The sequence below is a fragment of the Lontra canadensis genome, unplaced genomic scaffold (assembly GCF_010015895.1).
Source record: "Lontra canadensis isolate GAN:19392208 unplaced genomic scaffold, GSC_riverotter_1.0 scaffold16, whole genome shotgun sequence".
NCBI classification, from domain to species: Eukaryota; Metazoa; Chordata; class Mammalia; order Carnivora; family Mustelidae; genus Lontra; species Lontra canadensis.
In genome coordinates this window covers 21399118-21420784 of record NW_022631010.1, presented here as the reverse complement: position 1 = coordinate 21420784, position 21667 = coordinate 21399118, and the positions used below count along the sequence as shown (strand labels likewise).

General features: G+C 45.2%; 1 protein-coding gene across 9 annotated transcripts in view; it reads right to left on the bottom strand.

Moving 5' to 3' along the window:
- Positions 1-2614: 2614 nt before the first annotated feature.
- The window catches only part of RIN2 (Ras and Rab interactor 2), a 174438-nt gene continuing 155385 nt past the window's right edge, over positions 2615-21667 (bottom strand). For 8 of the 9 annotated variants that reach the window (XM_032859279.1, XM_032859284.1, XM_032859278.1 and 5 more), the window contains 4 exons: positions 12626-12931; positions 10583-10714; positions 6134-6297; positions 3089-3412 (listed from right to left, as the gene is read on the bottom strand). In XM_032859279.1, coding sequence (XP_032715170.1) covers positions 3089-3412; positions 6134-6297; positions 10583-10714; positions 12626-12931 — 926 coding nt within the window. Of the gene's footprint in view, positions 3413-6133; positions 6298-10582; positions 10715-12625; positions 12932-21667 lie in introns of all 9 variants that reach the window. The other variant, XM_032859276.1, reaches the window with a different exon arrangement.

The following is a 21667-nucleotide window of genomic DNA, read 5'->3' as shown; positions in this document are numbered from 1 at the left end:
AATAGATCTTTTTCAAATAAAAACCTGTTCTCTGACATAAATACCAGAGATTCTCTTCCTCCCTCCATCTCTTCCTTTTGTTCTTATCGTCTGCTCATGAATCTGCAACATTATATACATTTTTCACATTTCCAGCTTGGTTTGGGCAAACTAAATAACCAACAGCACATTTGGTTTCAAATTCACCATCATGAACATGGTCTGAAAAAATGGTCATTTTTAGGATTTTACTATCAGATACGGCTAGGTGATTAAAAAACCTGTGTTCCAGGTACTGAGCCATTTCTCTCCAACTTTCCATGAGTAACCAGGCAGTGGTATCCATAACCAGAAAGCTCTCTTTTTCTAGTCTCTTAGACTAGAGAGGTAGGAGCTGCCCAATGGAAGTGAAGTCACATTTATGAATGAATGCATTCATGATCGGTTTTCTTGCCTTTTGTTTTCTTATAGATCTAAACTTGTAACTTCCACATAATACTGACTATTTTATTAAGTTTCTATTTCTATTCTGTGTCTCTGAGGGGGGAAATCTTTGGCAGTGCCCACAACATTAAAAACAAAACAAAAACCCAAAACTTTACTTCTGGCTTGCATTCAACTTTTATAACATAATTTCAGATTTGGAAATACATTCTTGTCTCCCTCCACCCATCAAGTGTATTTTTACTCTCCTCTTATTCCTTCCAAACTTCACCAAAATCTGTTTCCTGGCAATTTGAGAAGTGAGAAATGTCTGCGTGGGGGGAAAAAAGGCAAGACACATGTTATGTTGTAATTTTAGCAGGGAAGCATTGCCCAATGACAAAACCAGGGGCTGTCTTGTGATGTTTTCTTCTGCTCATACGAATGTGTCCTATTTTGATCTCTCTCTCATCTCATTGAAGGCTGCCTCCCATTCAGACATTGGGGTTTGCTTTAAATCGCTGTGCCCTGATTTCTAAGGACCAGAACAATGACCTGAATTTGGAGGGTGGGGAAGACGGCTATGAGGGTTGTCCCCATTTTTAATTCATTGTAAGTACATTCAGCTGTTGTCCTGATTTTTAAGTATCCATCCTACTGATGGGTTAGGAAAAATGGCTGGGTCAACAAGGACTTACCAAGCACTTGCTATCCAGGATAGTTCCAAGAACAGGAAAATGGCAGCAAAAAAGAGCACCGGCCCTGCTGACTTTTGAAAGAGCTCTCAACTCTCAGATCGCACCCTTCTGAGGTCACATAGGAATGGTGGGGGGTTGTCTGAGGCGCCTTTCTGATTAACAGTGACTTTTCTCTAGGTCCAACAAAGCCTCCTGCTGTCCTAGATAACACCGGAAATCCTTTCAGACCAGAACACTATTCTTCTGCTTCCGCTCCTAGATTTTTGCCTCCTATCAGTATATGGGCTCCTGCAAAAATGCAAACTTCTCCATTTCCTCTCTACCAGATTATCTAACTGCAAACCCTGGTGTGCATTTCAGATTTGCATAATTATTAGCAAAACCCTTGGTGGCCATGTAATTAGGCTCTGCTTTTTGAAGAAAAAAAAGGACAACTCAGCATTTCAAAAATCTTCACACATGATTATCATACGGTATTACAATGTATTATGTGCAAAATTCCATTTAAAAAAATCATTTACAAAAGGAAATACAACATGGTATGTGTTGAGGGTTCTAGATGTACAGGAAAAGCTAAACACGGTACAAGGCACAAAGCCAACCAAATCAGATGACAACACATCTTTACACAGTACAATAACAAGTTCTCGTGACTACCTGTTTCACGTTGATACAGGACCCTCATACTCTGTGCAACTCCAAACAGGTCTCATCAAACGTGAAGTGAACTTCACCATACACTCTCATTACAAAGATGGGCTTTTTGGTGGCATTGCGACCTCTTTTCCAAATAGCATCTTTTTTCAGGTCAATGGAAGTCACATTATACACACATGGTTTCTGCCCCCAAATAATTTGATGCTGTTAGTTTTGATTTATGTGGAAAACGTGAGGGGGGGGGGTGCTAGCCTTATTCCCCCCCCCCCCGGGGTTTTCAAAATTGTTTCCAAAAGCAAATAACGTTGGATAGATTTTGCCAAATCTCACTGCATATTTACAGTATTTTCAGCATAAGTGGATCCTTCCATTTCCTTCTATCACTTCCTTCAAGGAGTCTGAACCAGCAGACTACACCCCTTAGTCCTTTGTTAGAGTCTGTTTTTCTCTCTCGACCTCTCTCTACATTCATTTCTTTCCTGATCCTCAGCATCACTTGGTTAAAACACAAAAGAGCACAATAACCACTGAGCACAAACAAGGTAACAGTACATCAGATTTCCAAAGGCATTCTGTGGCCAGTGTCAGTAATACATTGCTTTAAGAAATCCAGCAGTCTTTCCCCACAAAGTTGCCAAAACATCCAGTTACAGAAGAGAGACATTTAAAAAAATGTGATACTCTCAAATCCAGCAAGAGATTTCTTTTCGAATATTAAATGTTAAAATCACATGCATAATTATAGAATATCTTAAAGTTACAAAAATATTTTAAAAACCAATCCTGACAGTTTACCTGCAACTGCTATAAAAATTTCTATGAAATATATAAAAACACAAAGGCTCTTTGTTAAAAAAAAAAAAAAAAAAAAGAAGAAGAAGAAGAAGGAGACAGAAAGAAAAGAAAGGGAAAGGAAGGAAGGATAGAGCCATCCACAGAACTGAGACATTCCTGATGCACCACATCAGACAGGCTTGGCACACACCTGCTGTTGAACTGAAGGGAAGAGCTTGCCCCCAAATGTTTACGTACATGTGAGCCAACCTAGAACCTCACTGTGGGGTCGGTAGCAAACAGCCTCGGGACACCTCAACTATTCAATGCAATTCTTCCATCTCTGAAGGAGAAGCCTACCATTTCATGAATCTCTGCTACCTTGCCTGGGCAACGTGGCTAAGGATGCCCTTGGCCAAGTCAGCCTGTGGATGGCTTAGTCACTGAACCGAGGGGTCCCCTAGGAGGTGACTGACTGCTTTTCAAGCACAAGCACGTGGAAGCCAGAAGGCAAAGTTCCTAACCCCCCTTGACACCACGGGGGAGTCCCGTCTCTTCTATGAGGTGGTGAGATCTTCTTCCCCATTCTGGAAAATGACACCGTAAGGATCATTCTTGATGCGCTTGTAGACAAAGTGGAAGATGTGCGGTTGTGGCCGGCTGTGCAACTCAGCCTTGATCTTCTGAGGGTAAGTGTCCTCTGCCAGCTGCTGCCATGTTTCGTCAACAAAGAGAAAGAGGCTGTACTCCTCAGGGTCCCCCACCTTGAACTTCTCAGCGCAGAGCTGGCACACGTCCTCGGTGGTAACGTAAGGTCTCACGAGGAGGGTCTTTCCCGTGCACCCACTGTTGACCTCCTGGAAAGCAACTCGGAGGTAATTCTGCGGGCAGAAAGAGAGATGTGGGAGACCAATCAGAAGAGAAAATGAGAGAGACCAATAAGTCAGAGCGATAATGCAAGGACGAGGTCTCACTTGTGAGCCACGCCCGGCTCTGCCCCAGCAGGACGGGAGACCTCGCATGGGAGGAAAGTGGCTGCTCTGAATCTGGACCATGGAGGGAACAACTATACAGACCAAGAGGCTGTACTCTGAGGCTCTGCAAAGGAATATAAGTTGCAGGAAGTCCCGCAGACCTGCTCTGATCTTTTGGCATCCCTCAGAAAGCCTGGCTAGGAAAGCTCCAGTTCAGGGTGGGAACCGGATCCAAGGCTGGGTGTGTTCCCAGCTTGAAAAGTAAATCAACCAGCAGAAGAGCTGGGCCCAGAAGTCAAGTTTAAAACACAAGGACACAAGAGCACGTGCTGGGCTCACTTTGGGCTACTTTTCATGACGCCTAAACAAAGGTAAGCACGGTACACGGGACCACAAGAGACTGCTACTGCTTGACCATTCACCTCCCCAAGTGGCAGCTTCATGTGGTTCAACCTCATCCAAGGCTCCAGGGGGAGGGTGATGTGGAAAACGTCAGCTACAAGGCTCTGGGGAGAGCGCTGCCTGAGGCAGGGCGTGGCTGCAGGGAGATGGAAGGGAATTCTTGCAGGCCAGGCTCTGCACAGTGCCAGGCACCTGCCATCGAGACACACGGTCACCCTGTGATTTCACACAGGCAAAGCCCAGCTGAGCTGTAAAGAACCCTATGCTCATCCCAGCCTTTCCAGGAGGGTTTTCATTTTCCGCTTCGTCAGGACTGAGGTGACCAGATAAAACTGAGAATGCCCAGACAGAAAACACATATATTTCCCTTTTCTAAATCTGGCACCCCAGCTCAGGAGTGAAAGGAAATGGTGGTCTCGGCCTGGAGTTCCATGTGGTTATCTTGAGGGTTTCCTGGGTGGATGGAAGGAAAAGTCCCTGGGAAGGACAGTGAGCTCTGCACATGTGAGAGAGCTCTGACGATCTTGAATTTGAACACTAGAGTCCACACATGTTCCATTTTACCAAACCCCTCCTCTCCCATCCTACTGCCCCCAGCACCTGGCTCACACTCGGTATGCATTAACCCACTGACGCCTGAAGAGAACTTGGTAAGGAAGCCCACACCACCCCTATTTGACCAGGGGAGAAACTGAGGCACAGAAGAGCTAAGTAACTTGCTTCAGGCCACACAGCTCCTGAGTGGGAAAGCCAGGGTTCTAGAATCCTCAACACTGTGGTGTGCTGTTTCTCCAATGTGTGGAGACCATTGTGTGTGTCCATGATCCTGATGTAGGAGTTCTAAGTGGAGCTTTCGTTCTGCGTTTTTGCTTTTACAGCCGAGCTGAGCACTGATGGACAATTCCTCTCTTGGGTTGTATTCTAAGAAGGTGTGTATATCCCAGGTGAAAAAGGCCAGTGGGGAGGAGTGCTGCAGAATCTGGGGATCTCTGGGTTAGAAGCTCCAGATGGAGTGAGGGGCTGGTAGCAGGCAGGGAGATGGAAACATGAGCTTTTCTCATCTCTTCTGTTCTTCTCCTCAGAGGCTGTGGGACCTCAGGAATCCTCCCGACACCCAGCTAATATCACAGTATTCAAAGAGCCTACAGATGCTAAATTATTTAACACCTGGATTGTTCTTCAACAGTTCCTTCAAGGGGGATGGGGGAAGGGAGGATGGTAGGTGTTCTTTTTAGATTTATGTGCTTGGGAATGTATTTCTGAGAATAGTGCTATCTTGGAGAAAGAATTGCTGATCTTGCCTTTCCACAATGGGCTAACTTTGAACCTCTGAGTAGTTTCAGAGCACTGGGAAGACAAAAAGGCAAGGAAGGTGATTCTGGACATAGAAACTAATCTGTCTTGCTTAGAAATTCACCACGTGACACACAGAAACAACACCTAGTCAGGTTTTATAATTTTATAATTCAGTTCGAAACTCTGAAAACACTACTCAAAGACACTTGCAGACTTATTCATAATGTCACCAACTACGAGCAAATCGAGAGTTGTGTTGGGCAAGAAGTCTACTGCCTTAATCTGCCTTTCCTCCCTGAGAAACCGGTGTTTTGGGAACCCTACCCTTCAGCTCATGGCCATGGAAAACTCTGATGGGAATTTAGGCAGGATTTGGCTTGGATGCTTACTCATGCTTACTCTGGCCCAACTGGCTGCCAGAGCTGAGGCTGCCGGTGAGATTCTGGAGGCTTCCATCTTGAGGGGGCAGGGAAAGAAAAAGGAAGAATAGGGAAGACATCACTGCACCAATTCCTCCTCTCAAGGAGACCAGGTCAACTGCAGTGCCTAACACTGCTATGCCCACTTGGCTGATCTGATAAAATGAAATGTCCACTGCCTGTGCTAAGGGCTTCCTTCTTTTTGACTTCTTGTCTGCTCAGGTGCTCCGCATCCAGGAGGAATATTCTGGGAGAAATCTTGACTTAATTTGACTTTGTTTTCTTAGGGGCAGCAAAACTTGGGCCAAAACCACATTTTTTTTTTTTTTTAATTCAAAGAAAACAAAGAAGTGAAACAACAAGGTCAGAGGTTGGTTTAAAATATCCCTTTTCCGCCGTATGATCTGACAAAGGGGAGGACCTCAGGAGCCAGGAGCTGTGTGAGCCGGTGTTGCCTCCCCAGAGGGCAGGGTGACCTTGGGAACCCGAGCTGCCACTGCCAGCCACATACCTGAAAGTCGTCCACTGAGGGGATGGTCCGGTTGGTGGTTCTCCGTTTGTGCCACTGCCTCAGGGTGTCCCTGGTCTCGGAGCTGAGCAGTCGAGCAGCTTGTTCTTCTTGGAAATTCTTTATTAGGGAAAGTGCCCCATAGGCGCTTGTCAAGTAATAACCTCCTGGAAAGGGCAGAACGAATGAGCTGATCTTGCCTTAATGATCCCGCCACCAGGGATTTATACTCTGGTGGTAACAGGTGGGGACAACGGGATCAGAGGTCATGCTTCTTATTGTCTCCATAGGCGTTTCCTTGTGGGACCAGAAGCTCGTGTCCAAGAGCGCATGCCCTTCCAACCTTCCTCCATCCATCCATCCATCCATCCACTCATTCATCCATCCTGTGGATATACTACACCCCCATGCCCCCCCCCCAGCCTGTGCCAGCACTAGGGGGTGCATTTGGGTCAGGCTGACAGCGCCCTGTTTTCACTGCAGGAATTTCCATTCTGATGGGTGAGACATACAAAATCTCTAGATTATTTCAGTGCAGTTGTGAAAGTGCTTTGTCGGGAAAGGTCAGGGCACTGAGGCCTGACAGAGGCGGGGAGACACATGAGGATAGTGAGGGTCAAGCACTCTGGGCCTAGAATCATTTACTTCTTGAGAAGGAGTCCACACATCTCTTGGCAATATTTGCTTCCAGGTTTTCCTTTTAGGAATTAACATTTTCTAAATTTTAAATAAACTATACACTTTGAGAGAACTGCACAGGATACAACTGTGTTTGCAATAACAAAATGGGTTCTTCAAACTTCTTCCTTCCTGATTCCCTTTTTCACCCTTACTTGGGGACTAATGTAACACGACAGTTAGGAAAAACTAATTCACAAGTGAAGGCAAGTGGGTGCACTTACAAATGATTTCTTGTTTAGTGAGTGTTAGACTCGCAACAGGGTGAGATGTATGTAAGTGGGTTTATAGCTTGGTCCCGAACTATAGACAGCTTTGGTGAACTTGTAAGCTCCATGCTAGCAAACCACTAGGGGGCGCCCTGAATATTTATTAAAAGTCCCTAATTGGGCTCCGCATATTTAAACTTGAGAGACACCTTGGTCAAAATATCTGCTGAATTTCTGTTGTGAGCCGGAGACAAAAACAGCAAGGGGCAGGTTTGGAAGAAACAGAATCTGAGCCCCTGCTTTACAGAAGTTTATTAATTTATTCAAGAAAACAAGTATGGTGGGTTTATTCATGCAGGATTCCCAGTTAGTTGTGGTTAAATGAGCTTTGTTCTTGGCCAAAGTGTTTAGCTGCTAATGCAAAACTCTGGGGAACTCTCTCTCTTGTCAACAAGTGACAATGTTTGAGGTGGCAACGGGTCTACATCCCAGAAATTAGCACAATTCCCTCCCACCTACTCCCCCACACCTGCAAACGGCATGGGACATGTAACTTGGAAAGGAACACACCTTTGTGGTTTTTAGGTCGCGGAAGGGGAGATATGGGGGGTTATGTTTTCCCGTAGCATCACCTAGCCCACTCTGGGCAACACAGGTCGCATGCACACACAAGAGGATACTTGTTTCAAGTTCCCTGAACAGCTTAATGATCCCGCCACCAGGGTGCAAGTTCCCCCAAGCTCGTCCAGAGTTCTGAGTAGCTGACCTTTACTAAACATTTGCCCCGTGAGCAAATCAGCACACGGCTGAGTGTGAAACTTGGTGGTACAGAATTTAAATGCTACACGGAGTCTGAGCAATTGGCAGGGACATAAGTGTTCACATGAGGCTGTACAGAGGTGTCAGTTTCAGAGCTGGGGCCTGGGGGACCGATACGGTCAAGTTTGGGAGGGAGGGTGTTCCCTCTGGATGTCAAATTTTAGACTCCATAGCTCTGATCTGTCCAGCGCGCTAAAGAGAAAACTCAAAATTCTGGAAGCCCAATGATGACCACACTCTGAAACATGTGGATGCAATTAGAGGAAGGGTTACATTTCAGCAAAACTGTAACCCTCCCTCTAGAGCTGTGCACTTAAGAGGGATTCTGTGACGCCTTTTCCGTAAACGAAACTACCTGCTTAAACAGCAGAAAAGAGATGTGGGCTGAAGCCCTGAAAACCAAAGAAGGCCTTGGGCAGGCCGCAGAAGGCTGGGTTGGTAATGCATGTCTTCCTCCCGGTCTGCATAGCTTCATGTCCCTGACGTGCAGGCCTGGTCTGTAACCACTGCCAGCCTCACTGGGCTCGCCTGTTTTCCCAAGGAAAGGAGCCAAGAAGCCCGAGAGACGGTAAAGCAGAGGCAGGCTCTCGTTTAAGTGCAGGCTCACTGGCTGCTCCAAACGTTCACGAACCTCTGGGCCCTTGTCCTTCTCTCCTACGTGATTCCCGGAGGTAAGGAGAGCCACCTGTCCATCTGTCCCCAGTTTGGTGCCCAGGGCAGGGCCTCGCTCTGTGGAAATGCTGGGAAGGGTGGCAGGAAGTGGCTGTCTCAGTCCTTGGGCCACAAGATGTAAGCTTGTGTGTGTCCTAAGTATACGCTGTCAGCAACAGAATGGTGATTTTCTAAGTGAAACTGACATGCCCTTTCCCCAAAGTCCCAAGAGTTTGACAAACTCATTTTTAGATTTAAGCATGATTACAGCTCCAAACAACTAAAACTAACACAATGCCCAGAAGCCTATGAAATTGTAATAATAATGCAGCAGAAGAAAGGAAAGCAGGGCATGGAGACGAAGGTATGCTTCTGTTGGTTCTTGGACAAAACTACATGCTTTCTCCTCTCCTGTTAAGTCCTGGGGCAGGCGAGGAAAGCTCCAGGCAGGATCTTGGGGGATCATCATGGAATGTCTGGTTCCAGGATGATGAATATTAGAGAGGGGAGGGGTAAATGGGGGAGAGGCTAACGGGATCAAAAGTTCATTCATGTCTCTCTGGGGTAGGAGAACGGGATGAAAAGATACTCATCACTAATCCTGAGTCAGCACTGTCCCTCAAGGGCTGGGAAGGGTATACCTCATACCCTGGGGGCTCCAGGGAGGACAGACCCTCTGAAAAAAAGGCTAAGCACTGAGGACTTAGGGGGTTAAGGGACACATTCTGGGGGTGACGATGCACTTCAGTTTCCCTCCGGGGAAAATCCCAGTATGACACATTCCCTGCAGAATCCAATCAGCACATGGACCTTTTTACTTAAGGCCAGACTAAAACTCAGTGGAGAAAAGAAAGAACAAAACCAAAAACAGTTCTATGCAACAATTTACCACTCAGGGGCCATATGGGCTCATGAAAATGGATTAATAGGATTCACAATGCAAAGACCCTGGCTCGTTCTCCTTTAAAAAGACAAGCTCCCACAAGAGCCTCAGTTATTTCTGCTTTTCAAGGCTGTGCACCACAAGGACAAACATCCCAATTATTTCCAGGATGAAATACCTAACCGATATGCAAGAAGGAATTTCTGCTAAGACATGCTGGGGTCAGGCAGCTACAAGAAGGAGACCGAACTGACAAGGTGAGTTGAAAGCAAACTGCCCAGATTTTATCCCACTGCATTTGTATTTTAACAGCAGTACAATTATTTAAATAGAAAATTATTAATTAATTAACCAAGAAACAATTATTTAAATAGAAAAGAAAATCAATGTTGTCTTCATGCTGAGAACAACATTTTTTAAACAGATGAAAACAAAATGCCAGCCTTCATCCGTTTCACTGATAGAACAGCAGGATATTATACCTTCCTTCTTCCTTAAGGAAACCATTTCTTTTTTTAAAATGGCATTTTTTTTTCCTTTTGAATATTTTTTTAATTGCAATTAACCAATCTCAGGGAAGTATATTTATCACCATATTCTATTTTTGTGGTTTTCTGACTTTTCCATATTTTCTACAGTGAATATGGATTACTTTTATAATTAGAAAAAAGTCAGCACATTCTTTTAAACAGAAATTAAAACCATAGTTAACCCTTACAATGTCAAAAAAGCACCCACATGACTATTGAATGGGCATGGGGGTTTTTTTGTTTGTTTATTTTGTTTTTAAAGATTTTATTTATTAGACAATGAGAGACACAGGGAGAGAGGGAACACAAGTAGGGGGAGTGGGAGAGGGAGAAGCAGGCTTCCTGCCAAGCAGGGAGCCGGATGTGGGGCTTGATCCCAGGACCCTGGGATCATGACCTGAGCCAAAGGCAGACACCTAATGACTGAGCCACCCAGGTACCCCTAGGCATGAGGTTTTATCTTGGGGTGATGAAAATCTATTATTTATTTGGGGCAAAACAGAGGTGGTGGGGTGCACAGAACTATGAAGGTACCAAATGTCGCTGAACAATTCACTTTAAAGTAGTTAATCTGCTGCTATGTGAATCTCACTTCAAGAAAAAAAAAAAAAAAAACAAAAAACGAAAACAAAACCAAAAAAAGGGCATCCCAGTTCCTCCCATGTCATCAAGCAATTGTTACCTTCTCCGTGTAACAGCGACGGGTCCAAGAGCTCCATCATGTACTCGATTTCCGTGTCCAGTTCCAACATGTCACATTGAGCTATGACGTAGGTCAGGACTGGTAAAAAATCGTCAGCTCCATACATCCTCCCTGGGATCGGAAGAAAGGGGAAGATGGGAATATTTTTACCAACACTTCTTTCTTTCATATCCTACGCATACTGCTTTTATTAGATAGCTAGGAGTCATCTGGGGGAAATGTGTTATTCATAAACAGAGGTGGGTGTTTCTGGAATCCTATGCAGCCTGTGACCCTCCTGGCTGCTCCTGCCAGAGACCAGCTTTAACATTACAATTTCAGAATGAAATGTCTGCGACTCAATGAACACATGAAAGATTTTCTCCACGCTTTCATGATATGCATCAAGTTATGCAACAGAACAGAGTACTTGCAAATAGTTTAACTTTCAGCAAGGAGTATTATAAAACATTTACTAAGTATCTACTTATTATGTTAATCCTTTGTGAATTCTACTGTGTTCCTTACTGCCTTCTGTGGAAATTAATCATCAACATAATGACAGGACCAAACTCTGAGGCGGGGGGGGGGAATCTTTGCTCTCTGTTGAATGTGAGCACACAGTTAATTTATTGAAATGTGCAAATTCAGCATATGTGAAATAGATACATATGATTAATACATGGCAATTTTTTTTTTAATCCTTATTGCTACTTTTCATTATATAAGTGAGTCTCAACTCTGGTGACTATGCCTCCCTACCCCCTCCCACCCTCCCCGCTTCCCAGCGCCGCCCCCCCCCAATTTGGCATTGTCTGGAGACATTTTTCTTTGTCATGATGAGAGGGTGGGATGCAATTGACATCCGGAATACTGATAAACTCCAAACAGGAAGCAGCCCCCACAATAAGGAATTATCCATTTTAAATATAATTAGTGCTAAGGTTGAGAAACTGTGCATCAGAAGAACATAATCCTGGGCACACACCATTTTAGGACTTACATGAGGGCTTTTCTGTACTACAGAAAATATACTTCCTGTACGTGCAATATGGTTGCAAATTTCAGAGGCGATGTTCACACGCTATCAGGACTGGCTCAAGAGCTCACATTTTCATGTCTTTGCTCAACAATGTCCAAAGTGCACACACATTCCCATCTACACAAGCAGTGGTTAATACAGTGTTTTGTATTTAAAACAATGTATTTAATACAGTGTTTTAATACTGTGTTTAATACAGCTTGTGTTTTGTCTCTGTTGCTTCTCCATAGAACAATTTTACTTACAGGAAAAGTTGATCACAGGCTCACTGAAGCCCTGGTACTATGCAAGACCCAATTACTAGCCACGAGTCATGGTGACTCCTGGGTCTGGATCTATTAGAAGCAGAACTGAGGACACCCAAGGACTTACTTTCAAACCACGTAATTCTTTTGTGAATTCAATTACATTGCTTCAGCAAATAAGGGAGAACCAATGAAATGGATGTACTGAAGCCGTATTATTATTGAATGCTCCATGTTTGACCCATGCCGGACGTAGATCACTGACACAAACCCTCAATGGCCAAAATGTAGTAATGATAATTGCTAATATTCCCATCGTGCTTGGAGTGATGCCTGCATTGCCTCATCTAATCCCCGCCTTACGAAGGACAGAGTCAGATTCAGTGTCGGGTACAGAAACTTCACTTTAGAAGTAGACTAAGGTAGCCAAAGACCCATAGTTAATGAACTTCCCAGAGCGAGGATTTGACTTCACTCTCCAGATACTGAAGCTGCATCCACTTCCCTGAACTAAATCTTTAATAAATTGGTATCATACAAGAGTCTTGTTGCCTCAATCACTTGCTTTTCTTGTTATTACCCATCTGTTGCAAGTGGCCAATTTGCCAAACACCAGTGTGACACTTATATTTTTTGCGAGCTGCTTGGTGAAATGAAGAGACTGAAACAAAGAGAAACTGGGAATCAGAGAGCCTGATGTATCCCTGGTAACGTCCCTGGCCCTGGCGGGAAATGCAAGAAGCCCGGACAACTCACCTGAGTTGTTCTCCATGACAGTGTAAATCAGCTTGCAGACCCTCAGCAGCAGCATGACCTTCTTCTCCGGTGAATACATCTTCTGCATGGTCATGAACTTGACTTTGATTTTCTCCACGTCCACAATATCAGGAGTTGGCGCGAAGACCCCTAGCTCCTGGGGGTTCCTCTGCCGCACGAGCTGCAGGTTCTCCTTGAGTTGTTTCCATGAGCCGTCGGCCATATGGAAGTCCCTCAGCATGGCCTCCACATGCCCCTTGAGGGGCTTTAAGATGCATTTGTGCATGGCTTTTTCCAGCACCACATCTGCCAAAGAAAGTGCAGCAACTGTGACCATTGTCTGAAGGAAGAAGAAACGCAAGGTCTGCCTTCCCAGAAAGGACTTCTGCAACTCTGCACTGGCTACAGGGCGGACAGGTTACCACTTCACACCCGCTGAGCCAGCAAAACTTAGCAGTGCTACCACTCCTCACGCTCTAGTACGTTTTCTAGAAAGCTGCAGAATGTGAATCTTCCCTAATAAATTCTTACAAGTTTTTAATTTGTTTGTTTGTTTGTTTGCAGACAGTCAATACAATGAAATAGATTTGTTTTAACTATTTTTATGGTCCCTCCCCCATGTGCCCAGGTGAATATTCTAGAAGACATTCTTTTGATCCAGTCCCTCCACTGATCATCTGGTGGACAGGTAAGTAAATCTGTTATTTTACAAGGAAAGACTGGCTAAGAGAGGAGATTCAAGACTTCTTCAAATATTGCCAGAGAAAATAAGTTCACCTAAATACACATGTTTTCTTAGATTGAATTCTGGACCCCAAATTCTTTACTTCGTTTGCTATTAAAGAGCATTAGTGGGAAAGTGGATAAGATTTGAATAAAGTCTGCAGGTTAGTTCCTAGTGTAAACACTGGATTTGTGATGAATTTTCCTATATTTGTAACAAGATGTCTCTGTTTTTAGGAAATACAGGATTTAGGGGCAAAGGAACACAACACCTGCAACTAGCTCTGATGTGGCCCAGAAAAAAGACAGGTGTATGGGTACGCGTGTGTGTGCATGTGTACACTTGTGTGTGTAAGCAAAGAGAAAGCGGAAGGATGAAACACGACAAACGGCTAACATTCAGGGAATCATGATAAAGGGCAGACATGATTGCAACTTTTCGGTATGTCTGAAGTGATTTCAAAATAAAAGTTCTAAAAATTTTGAAATGTGTTTCTGGCCAGAGTTTGGAAATACCTTTAGGTGTGGAAGGCATTATTTTTCCCTCTTTCTTTAAATGGTTGCCCAATGAAGTAGGTTTCTTGGCTGACAGTAAAGTGACCATAAATCTAGAGATCCAGACTGAAGATGACTTATATAATCATTATCTCTCTGCTTTCTCAACATCAGCTCAAATGTTTGCCCGTTCTCATTAAAGCTACCTGGATAGCCAGACCTTATCTATAAGACTTTAACGTGATTCCATTTTGGAAGCTCATGGATCTACTTCCATTTAAAACTGGAAATTGTTGAGTTCTCTCTCTGGCCTTGGGAATTCCTGACATTGGATCAGATCACAGTGCATCCAAATTACCACCTATAATTAGGAAGTCAGAAACAAAGAGAAATCTAAGCCAGATGCCCAAACACCAAAAACAGTTTTTCCATAACTGAGAGATAAAACTCATGCCAAAGTTGATGCTGACCCCACAATGACCTGCTTCTCCTGCCTAATTTTTTTTCCCTCTGCCTCTATACCCAGGAGATCTTTGCTTAAATTTAGACCTTATATAGCTATAGAAGTCAAAGTTGAAGCAAAAGATATTATAAAGTAAGAAGAAAAACAGAACAACATTTTCACTTGGCATCTGGCATTGAAACAAACTACTGGTCTATGTTGGTTCTGTTGTGTTAATAAGCCTGTGCGACTTTACAGCATCTTCGACTTTACCCTAAATGACCATTACATTGAAAAGCCAACAATAGCGATTGACACTGAGCACCAAGTTGGGCTCGGCTCCAAGTGCTTTACTTCATTAGCTCTGCTAATTCTTATAACAACTTTCTTACTTTTGCAAAATATTAATATTATTTTACAAATGAGGAGGCAGAGCTTTGGAGGTGTCTAATGACTTGCTTGAAGTTGCACAACTATTTTCAACAATCACTTTGCTTTCCAAAGTAAATGATCTCTTAATTTAGTTCAAGGTGCTTTATAAACATTCGATGGTTTATTCCCCTCTATCTAAAGGTCACACAAGCTCCAATCATGGTTATAAGCGACCACCACCCCATTACAATGAGGTCACCAAGGGGAGCAAAAGTCATGCCAATCATTAATTAGGACTGTACATGAACATGGAGAGTGGCATGATTCGTAATCACCCCAAACCAGAACCCATCCAAAGGCCCATCCCAATGGAATGGAGACAAGGATATATTTGTAGAATGGAATTCAGAAAATGGAATTCAGACAATGGAAGATTCATTCCATGAAGAGTGCCCTGCTACTCCAGATGCAATGGGATGAATCTTATAGATAAAATGTGTGTGGAAAAAAGCCAGACATATGGGGCGCCTGGGTGGCTCAGTGGGTTAAAGCCTCTGCCTTTGGCTCAGGTCATGATCCCAGGGTCCTGGAATCGAGCCCCACATTGGGCTCTCTGCTCAGTGGGGAGCCTGCTTCCCCACCCCCCCGCCTGCCTCTCTGCCTACTTGTGATCTCTGTCTGTCAAATGAATAAATAAAATCTTTTTTTTTAAAAAGCCAGACATAAAAGAGTATCTCCTTTAGCATTTCATTTATATAAAGTTCAAAAGCAGGCACAACTGGGGCGCCTGGGTGGCTCAGTGGGTTAAGCAGCTGCCTTCGGCTCAGGTCATGATCTGGGGGTCCTGGGATCGAGTCCCACATCAGGCTCTCTGCTCAGCAGGGAGCCTGCTTCCCTCCCCCGCCTCTCTGCCTGCCTCTCCGTCTACTTGTGATCTCTCTCTGTCAAATAAATAAAATCTTAAAAAAAAAAAAAAAGCAGGCACAATTGAATCTACGGTAACAGAAGTCAGAATGGCAGTGACCCCCACGAATACATGAGGCTGTGGGAGGACCCTTCTGGGGAGATGGAGATGTTCTATGTCTGGATCTGGGCAGGGCTACCTGTGCGTGCACGTATGTGAAAATCTGTCAAGCCGAGCAGTTAACATCTGCACATCTTATGAATGTAAGTTACAATAATTCTGCATAAATCAAACCAACAGAAAACAACTGCAGACCAGCTTGAGATTTTCACCTTAAACCCCAAGGGCAACTTTTAACCTCAGGGTAAGCCTGGTCATCTCTGAGCCAGAGTGTTGACATGAATCATCTACACAAGGTTCTGTGCTATTCCTGGGGGACAAGGGCACAAAGCCCATTACCAGTGAGCAAGAAACCCTCATGCAACTCATCCTCACCACCAGCGAAGGGACACTGGTCTCTGTGCCAAAGACTCCCACCCTCAGGAATGGTGCTATGGAAATCTTTTGTTAGGATGGTTAAAATCTGAGACCCATTGTCAAGTGCCCATTCTCTTAAAATCCAAAATTGGAAACAAACAAACAAACAAAAGAACAATGTTCGATTTTTTTCAAAGTATACTTTTTAAAGATCATAATTTAGAAATAGGACTGGTCTCTTTGCATTCTTTTCCAGGACTTTACTCCTAAACCCTGCCCTCCTAAAGTCCTTAATAGGCATAAAGAATAGGAAAAAATAAAGTCCAAATAACAGAGATTTGGAACCCACTTGGTTCTCTCCAATAGGAAAAACAGATTCTGCTCACAAAGCAAGAGGGAAAAATGATTTGGAGAAACAAAAGGAACAGAAAATCTTTCAGAATATGGATTAGCCCAGGAAAAAAAGAAGGGAGAGAAAGAAAGAAAGAAAGAAAGAAAGAGAAAGAAAGAAAGAAAGAAAGAAAGAAAGAAAGAAAGAAAGAAAGAAAGAAAAGGAAGAAAGGAAGGAAGAAAGAACGAACGGATTGGTCACATTTCTTATAAATTACTACTACCTGTTGTTTTCTACTATCTTTGGTTGCTTAAAAGTCCAAGAAAAAAATCTTTTAAACTGTAAGAATAATTATACTATTTTAAACACCTTATATGCACCAACTCTTCAAATACTCAAACAAACCCCATGGAGGGAGGACTGTTATGTTTTTCATTTTCTAGATGAGGAATTAGACCCAAGGAGATTGGTGCCACACAACTAGCAAGAAGGCAAGCCAGGATTTGAACTCAAGAAACCTGATCATGTTAATTGCATTTATCTGCAAACAAACACGCAATGGACAAGAAAATATTAGAGAACTGTCTGAACTACAATGTTTTGAATTTTTGAAACCAATTGTTAGCTGAATGACCCAAATTGGAAGTCAACTTTCTGAAAATATTTAGATAGATCCTATCAATCATTCCCCAGGCTCATATGCAAGGGGGAAATGGTTAAGAGCATGGCGGAGACTTAGATGCTCCTTGGCTTAATGAGCCTCGGTGTAGTAACGATTAAGAAGCGTTCGATGTGTTGGCCTCTGGTGTCTTCCAGGAATGAAACAGAGAGCTCTGTCTCTATTGCTTCACTCAGACCAACAGCACAGATACCAGAGAAGGTCAGAACTCGGACAGGGAAGCATCACAAGACTGGCTCATGCATCAGTTTGAGCACTTTCTGCTTATCCGCGGCTGCCTAGGGGGAAGTGAGAGCCTGGGAGGTGAAGGTGAAATCCAGAGAAGGCGCGTACCCTACAAAGAACACGAGGCTCAGGCAGGCAGCCCGGCAGCCAGCCTGACTCTATCTTTCTATGTGGCTTTGGCCAAGTCGCTTCACCTCTCTGTCATTGCCCCCAACTCCTGAACTGCCATCTCATGGCCCAAGGAAGGTGAGACGGAACTGGCACCCTGAATGGTGGCCCAAACAAAACAAAATCACCACTGACATTCTCCGGGAGACTCTCACAGTATCCAGAATCTAAGCGACATAACGTCCAGAATGTGCAGGCTGCAACCTGGAGTTAGCTGACAAAGATAAAAGATGAGGTCACATGGCCTCTTGGTTTATTTGAGTTCTGGCATTCTGGTTAATTACTTTTTTGTAATAGGAAAGAGACAGAAATCGAAGCTAAATTTTAATGGTGAAGTTCTACGTGTGTAATTTATAACGTCCTGGGCTTCCTCTGAGCAGTTCTAATTCCAAGGGGGCTCTACATATGGCCCCCCTTGTATGTTAACCCTCATTTCAGCGGTGGGAAGTGATCACTAGGGCATCTCACTGCCCAGGTGCCTGCACAGCGTAAAAGTCAAATGTCTCTCCCAGGGTGGTGGAGACGCGCTGCGAGCCTGTCTGGGCTGTCAACAAGTCAGCTGGCACGACGGGCCCGCCCCGGCCCAGAACAACAACACGAGCTGGGCATTTTCTTTACGTGCTAATCTATCTTCCTTTGACTGCTTCATTGGATTAAGGATTAGAACTGACACTGACTGTGTGCCTGTGTGTGGCTGGCGCTATTTTGCACTTTACTCAGATTCAGGATTTAAACCACCTTTTGACTGAAACCAGTACATAATTCCTATTTGTTTTAGCTTGGGTTCTCCCAGAGGCCAACCTTGAGACAGGGACTCGAGGGTGAGTAGTTCACTTGGGAGGTGAGCCCAGGAAGCACCCGTGGCAGATGAGGGGAGTGGGATGGGAGAGAAGGCTGCCAACGCTGTGTGCTCTGTTAAGCCGGTTATTATCGGGGGCAGCTGGAGCTCAACCAGCTTAACCTTGTGGGAAGTTTGAGACACAATGCAGGGCATGCCTCAAGGGTGGTCCCACCAGAGGGGAGTCAGCTGGGGTATTTATACACCTGCTCCCTTCAGGCTCCGGGAGGGTGGAGGGGGCATTCACCTCCCAGCCGTTCCATCTGCCCTGGACAAGAGCTCTGGGGGCATGTGAAAATGTCAGGCAAGATGTCTTAGGCACCGGCAGCTGGGAATCAAACAGGTAAGTGAGCATCAGTGGGGCAGGCACAGTGGTGTCTAGTTCATATAACATATAAAGAAATGGCACAGAGATGTTAAGACACATGACTAAGCACACACAGCTCAGCAGCAGCAGAGCTGGGACTTCAAACTCAACAGTGCCACCTGAGCATGGACTCTGAACCACCACATGCTTCTGCCTTTCAGCTGAGAAATTTATCCATCCCATCCTAGCAGAGCTGGGATGGGACAACCAGATGGCCACAACAGAACTCTGCTAATAATCCTCTGTACCAACTACTAAAAAGCGGACCACTTGGTGTTCAAGTGGCTCTTGGGTTACATGTGAAGTCTACATGAGCCGTTTCCTACTTTGCAACCTGGAGGGAAGAAGGTGACCTTTCCAGGCCTCAGCTTCCTCCTCTATAAAATGGGATTACTCACAGCTTCCCAGTGGGACTGTTGGCCCTGGTGAGATGCCACAGGGTGAGCACTTCCTATTCACCTGTCCCCTGGGCAATGGGTAAGGATCACCAGTCCCCTCTGTTCCTTTGGAATGCGGGGTGTGTCCCTTGGGATAGGGACTCCAGGTTTAATCATTCAGGCCTGTTTGGTTCTGTCGTCCTCTGTGTTAACTGTGGTTTACTTGGTTTGAAATGGCAACTGAAAGTGCTTCAATAAATTAATTGAAAAGCCACTTGGCTTTCTGGCCATCTTGCTCCCTTGTGCCCTCTTACTCTTCCTCAGCCCCTCCCACCCACAGGTACGAAGGCAGCAGAGCTGCAGTCTGGCCCTCTGGGTTTTCTTGCCTGGAACTTGCCAGTGTTTCCTCACAACCTCATTCTGTCCCCGTCTAACAGATCAGACTCCTAGATGAGCTGAGTGCCTTGGACAGTGATGTGTCTTTCCACCCGAGAGGTGGACAGCTCCCAACCCCATTTGGGACAAGAGATGAAGGGTGGATTTGGTTCATCGCTGACAGTTTTTGGTCTACTCATTGCAAAGGCCAGGGTCACACTGCTGTCCCCGCTCTGCGTTTGCGTCTCCCACGCCCCTGGCCTCCTGGCTTGTCACACTGGCCTGCAGGGATTCGTGGCCAGTATCTAATTCAATTGGTTGGTACCTGGGCTACAGAGATGGCTAAAGAGTTCAACTCTTACCCTGCCAGGAGTGATTTTTCTAAAATGCTTCCCACCACCCTAAAGACAGCTGGGGGTGCACCCCTGCTTTGCCCTCCCTCCTTTGCTCCATAGCCTCGTGAAGAAGCAACCCATGTTCTCACTGAAGGCAACAGCACTGTGGCCCCTCTGTGCCTGTGCACCTCTTCACATGCTGTTCCCTGTGGCTGGTGGGTTCCTTGCTTTTCCCAACATGGATTCCCATGCAGCCTTGTCTGCCCACCTCCTCTCCACTCCCTAGGTCCCTGGTGTTCTGTGTGACCTCTGCGTTGGCACAGAGCAAACTAGACCTCTCTCTTTGACGCCAGACTTCAGGGGGCTCACAAGAGCCTGTGGCAGTCCCTGGCCAGAGGCCCACAGGTAGCATGGGCTCCAAACGGGACTTCTGAGTTGAACCGAAAATGCTTCCTTTGGGTGGCTACATGAAAATTATGTTTCTTCTCCTTACCCATGCAGAGCACAGGAAGCACGACTCTGGCAATGACGTGGGGCAGTCACCCCCATTCCTGCAGCATCCTGTCACAGGGATGTCCTGTAACCTGGTTTGCTTTACGTTTTGCGAGCAAAGCCTGCTTCAGTCCATAAATAGCGGGCGCTTTATCAAATGATAAAGGAAGATCGCACCAAAATAAAGATGTGGAGCACCGGATAGGGTGGTGATTCACTCATAGTTTTGTTTGTTTTGGTGGGCTTTGAGGAAAGGCATTATGGAAAGTATAGGTATATTCACGTCATAGTTTATGTATGGAATCCGTCACACTGATTTCAGGACCTTCTAGTAAAAGGCCAGTAAAAACCAAAGCAGTAGAGGGGGCATCTGGGTGGCTTAGTTGGTTAAGCATCGAACTCTTGGTTTGGGCTCAGGTCATGATGTCAGGGTCCTGGGTTCGAGCCCCATGACGGGCTCTGTGCATAGCGGGGAGTGTGCTAGAGAGTCTCTCTCCCTTCCCATCTCCCTCTACCCCTGCTCTCTCTCTCTCAAATAAATAAATAAATATTAAAAACAAAACAAAGCAGGGGAGAAGAGCCCAGTTTTCCTTACAGAAAAATTCTAGGGAGCCTGGAGGGCTCAGTCAGTTAAGTGCTTGCTTTCGGCTCAGATCATGATCCTGGGGTTCTGGATCGAGTCCCACATCAGGCTCCCTGCTCAGCTGGGAGCCTGTTTCTCCCTCTGTCTGCCACTCCCCCTGCACGAGTGCGTGTGCTGTCTCTCTCTGACAATAATCTAAAAAAAAAAAAAAAAAGTTAATAAAGAAAAATTCCAAATAATTTATGTAGTTCCTCTGGCCTCGGGGAGGCGGAGCTGAATTCTAGCCGCATCCCTTGGTTCTAGGCGGTGCTTCCTGGCCTACTTCCTGGAGTGTGGAGAGGGTGGAGGGAAGAGGCGGCATTTTACCCAGCAGAACTTGATGAGTCAATGCTAAGTCCTGTGGAGAGCAGGCTGCCTCTGGTATGGTGACTTCGCCACTGCTGTCTTCCTCCCTCCTCATAAAGGGCCCACAAAGGCAGTGTAGCCGCTCTGGGTGATGTGAAAGCCCACTACAGGATTTGGTTCAGTCCCATTTGCACCCAAGCTTGACCTCGCTAAGCTTTTGTTTCCTCATCTCTAAAAATGAGGATAAGGGGACCCCCCCCAAGGCATTAAGGGGACTTAAAGGACTTCTATGCATAAAATTGTTCTGTAAACCATCAAGAACCACACACCAGAGAGGGATTATGGAGGCTTTCACTTGCTTCTATTAAAAACACAGTATGCATTTAACACATACTCTTGGATTTGACGGAGGGGCGGGCTATGACTCTGGTTTCTAAAAGAAGCCCTTGAGCTTGGCCAGTAAGTGAGGGTCTCCAAAGGGGACATTGTCCCTGAGAGGTAAGGTGGGGGGTGT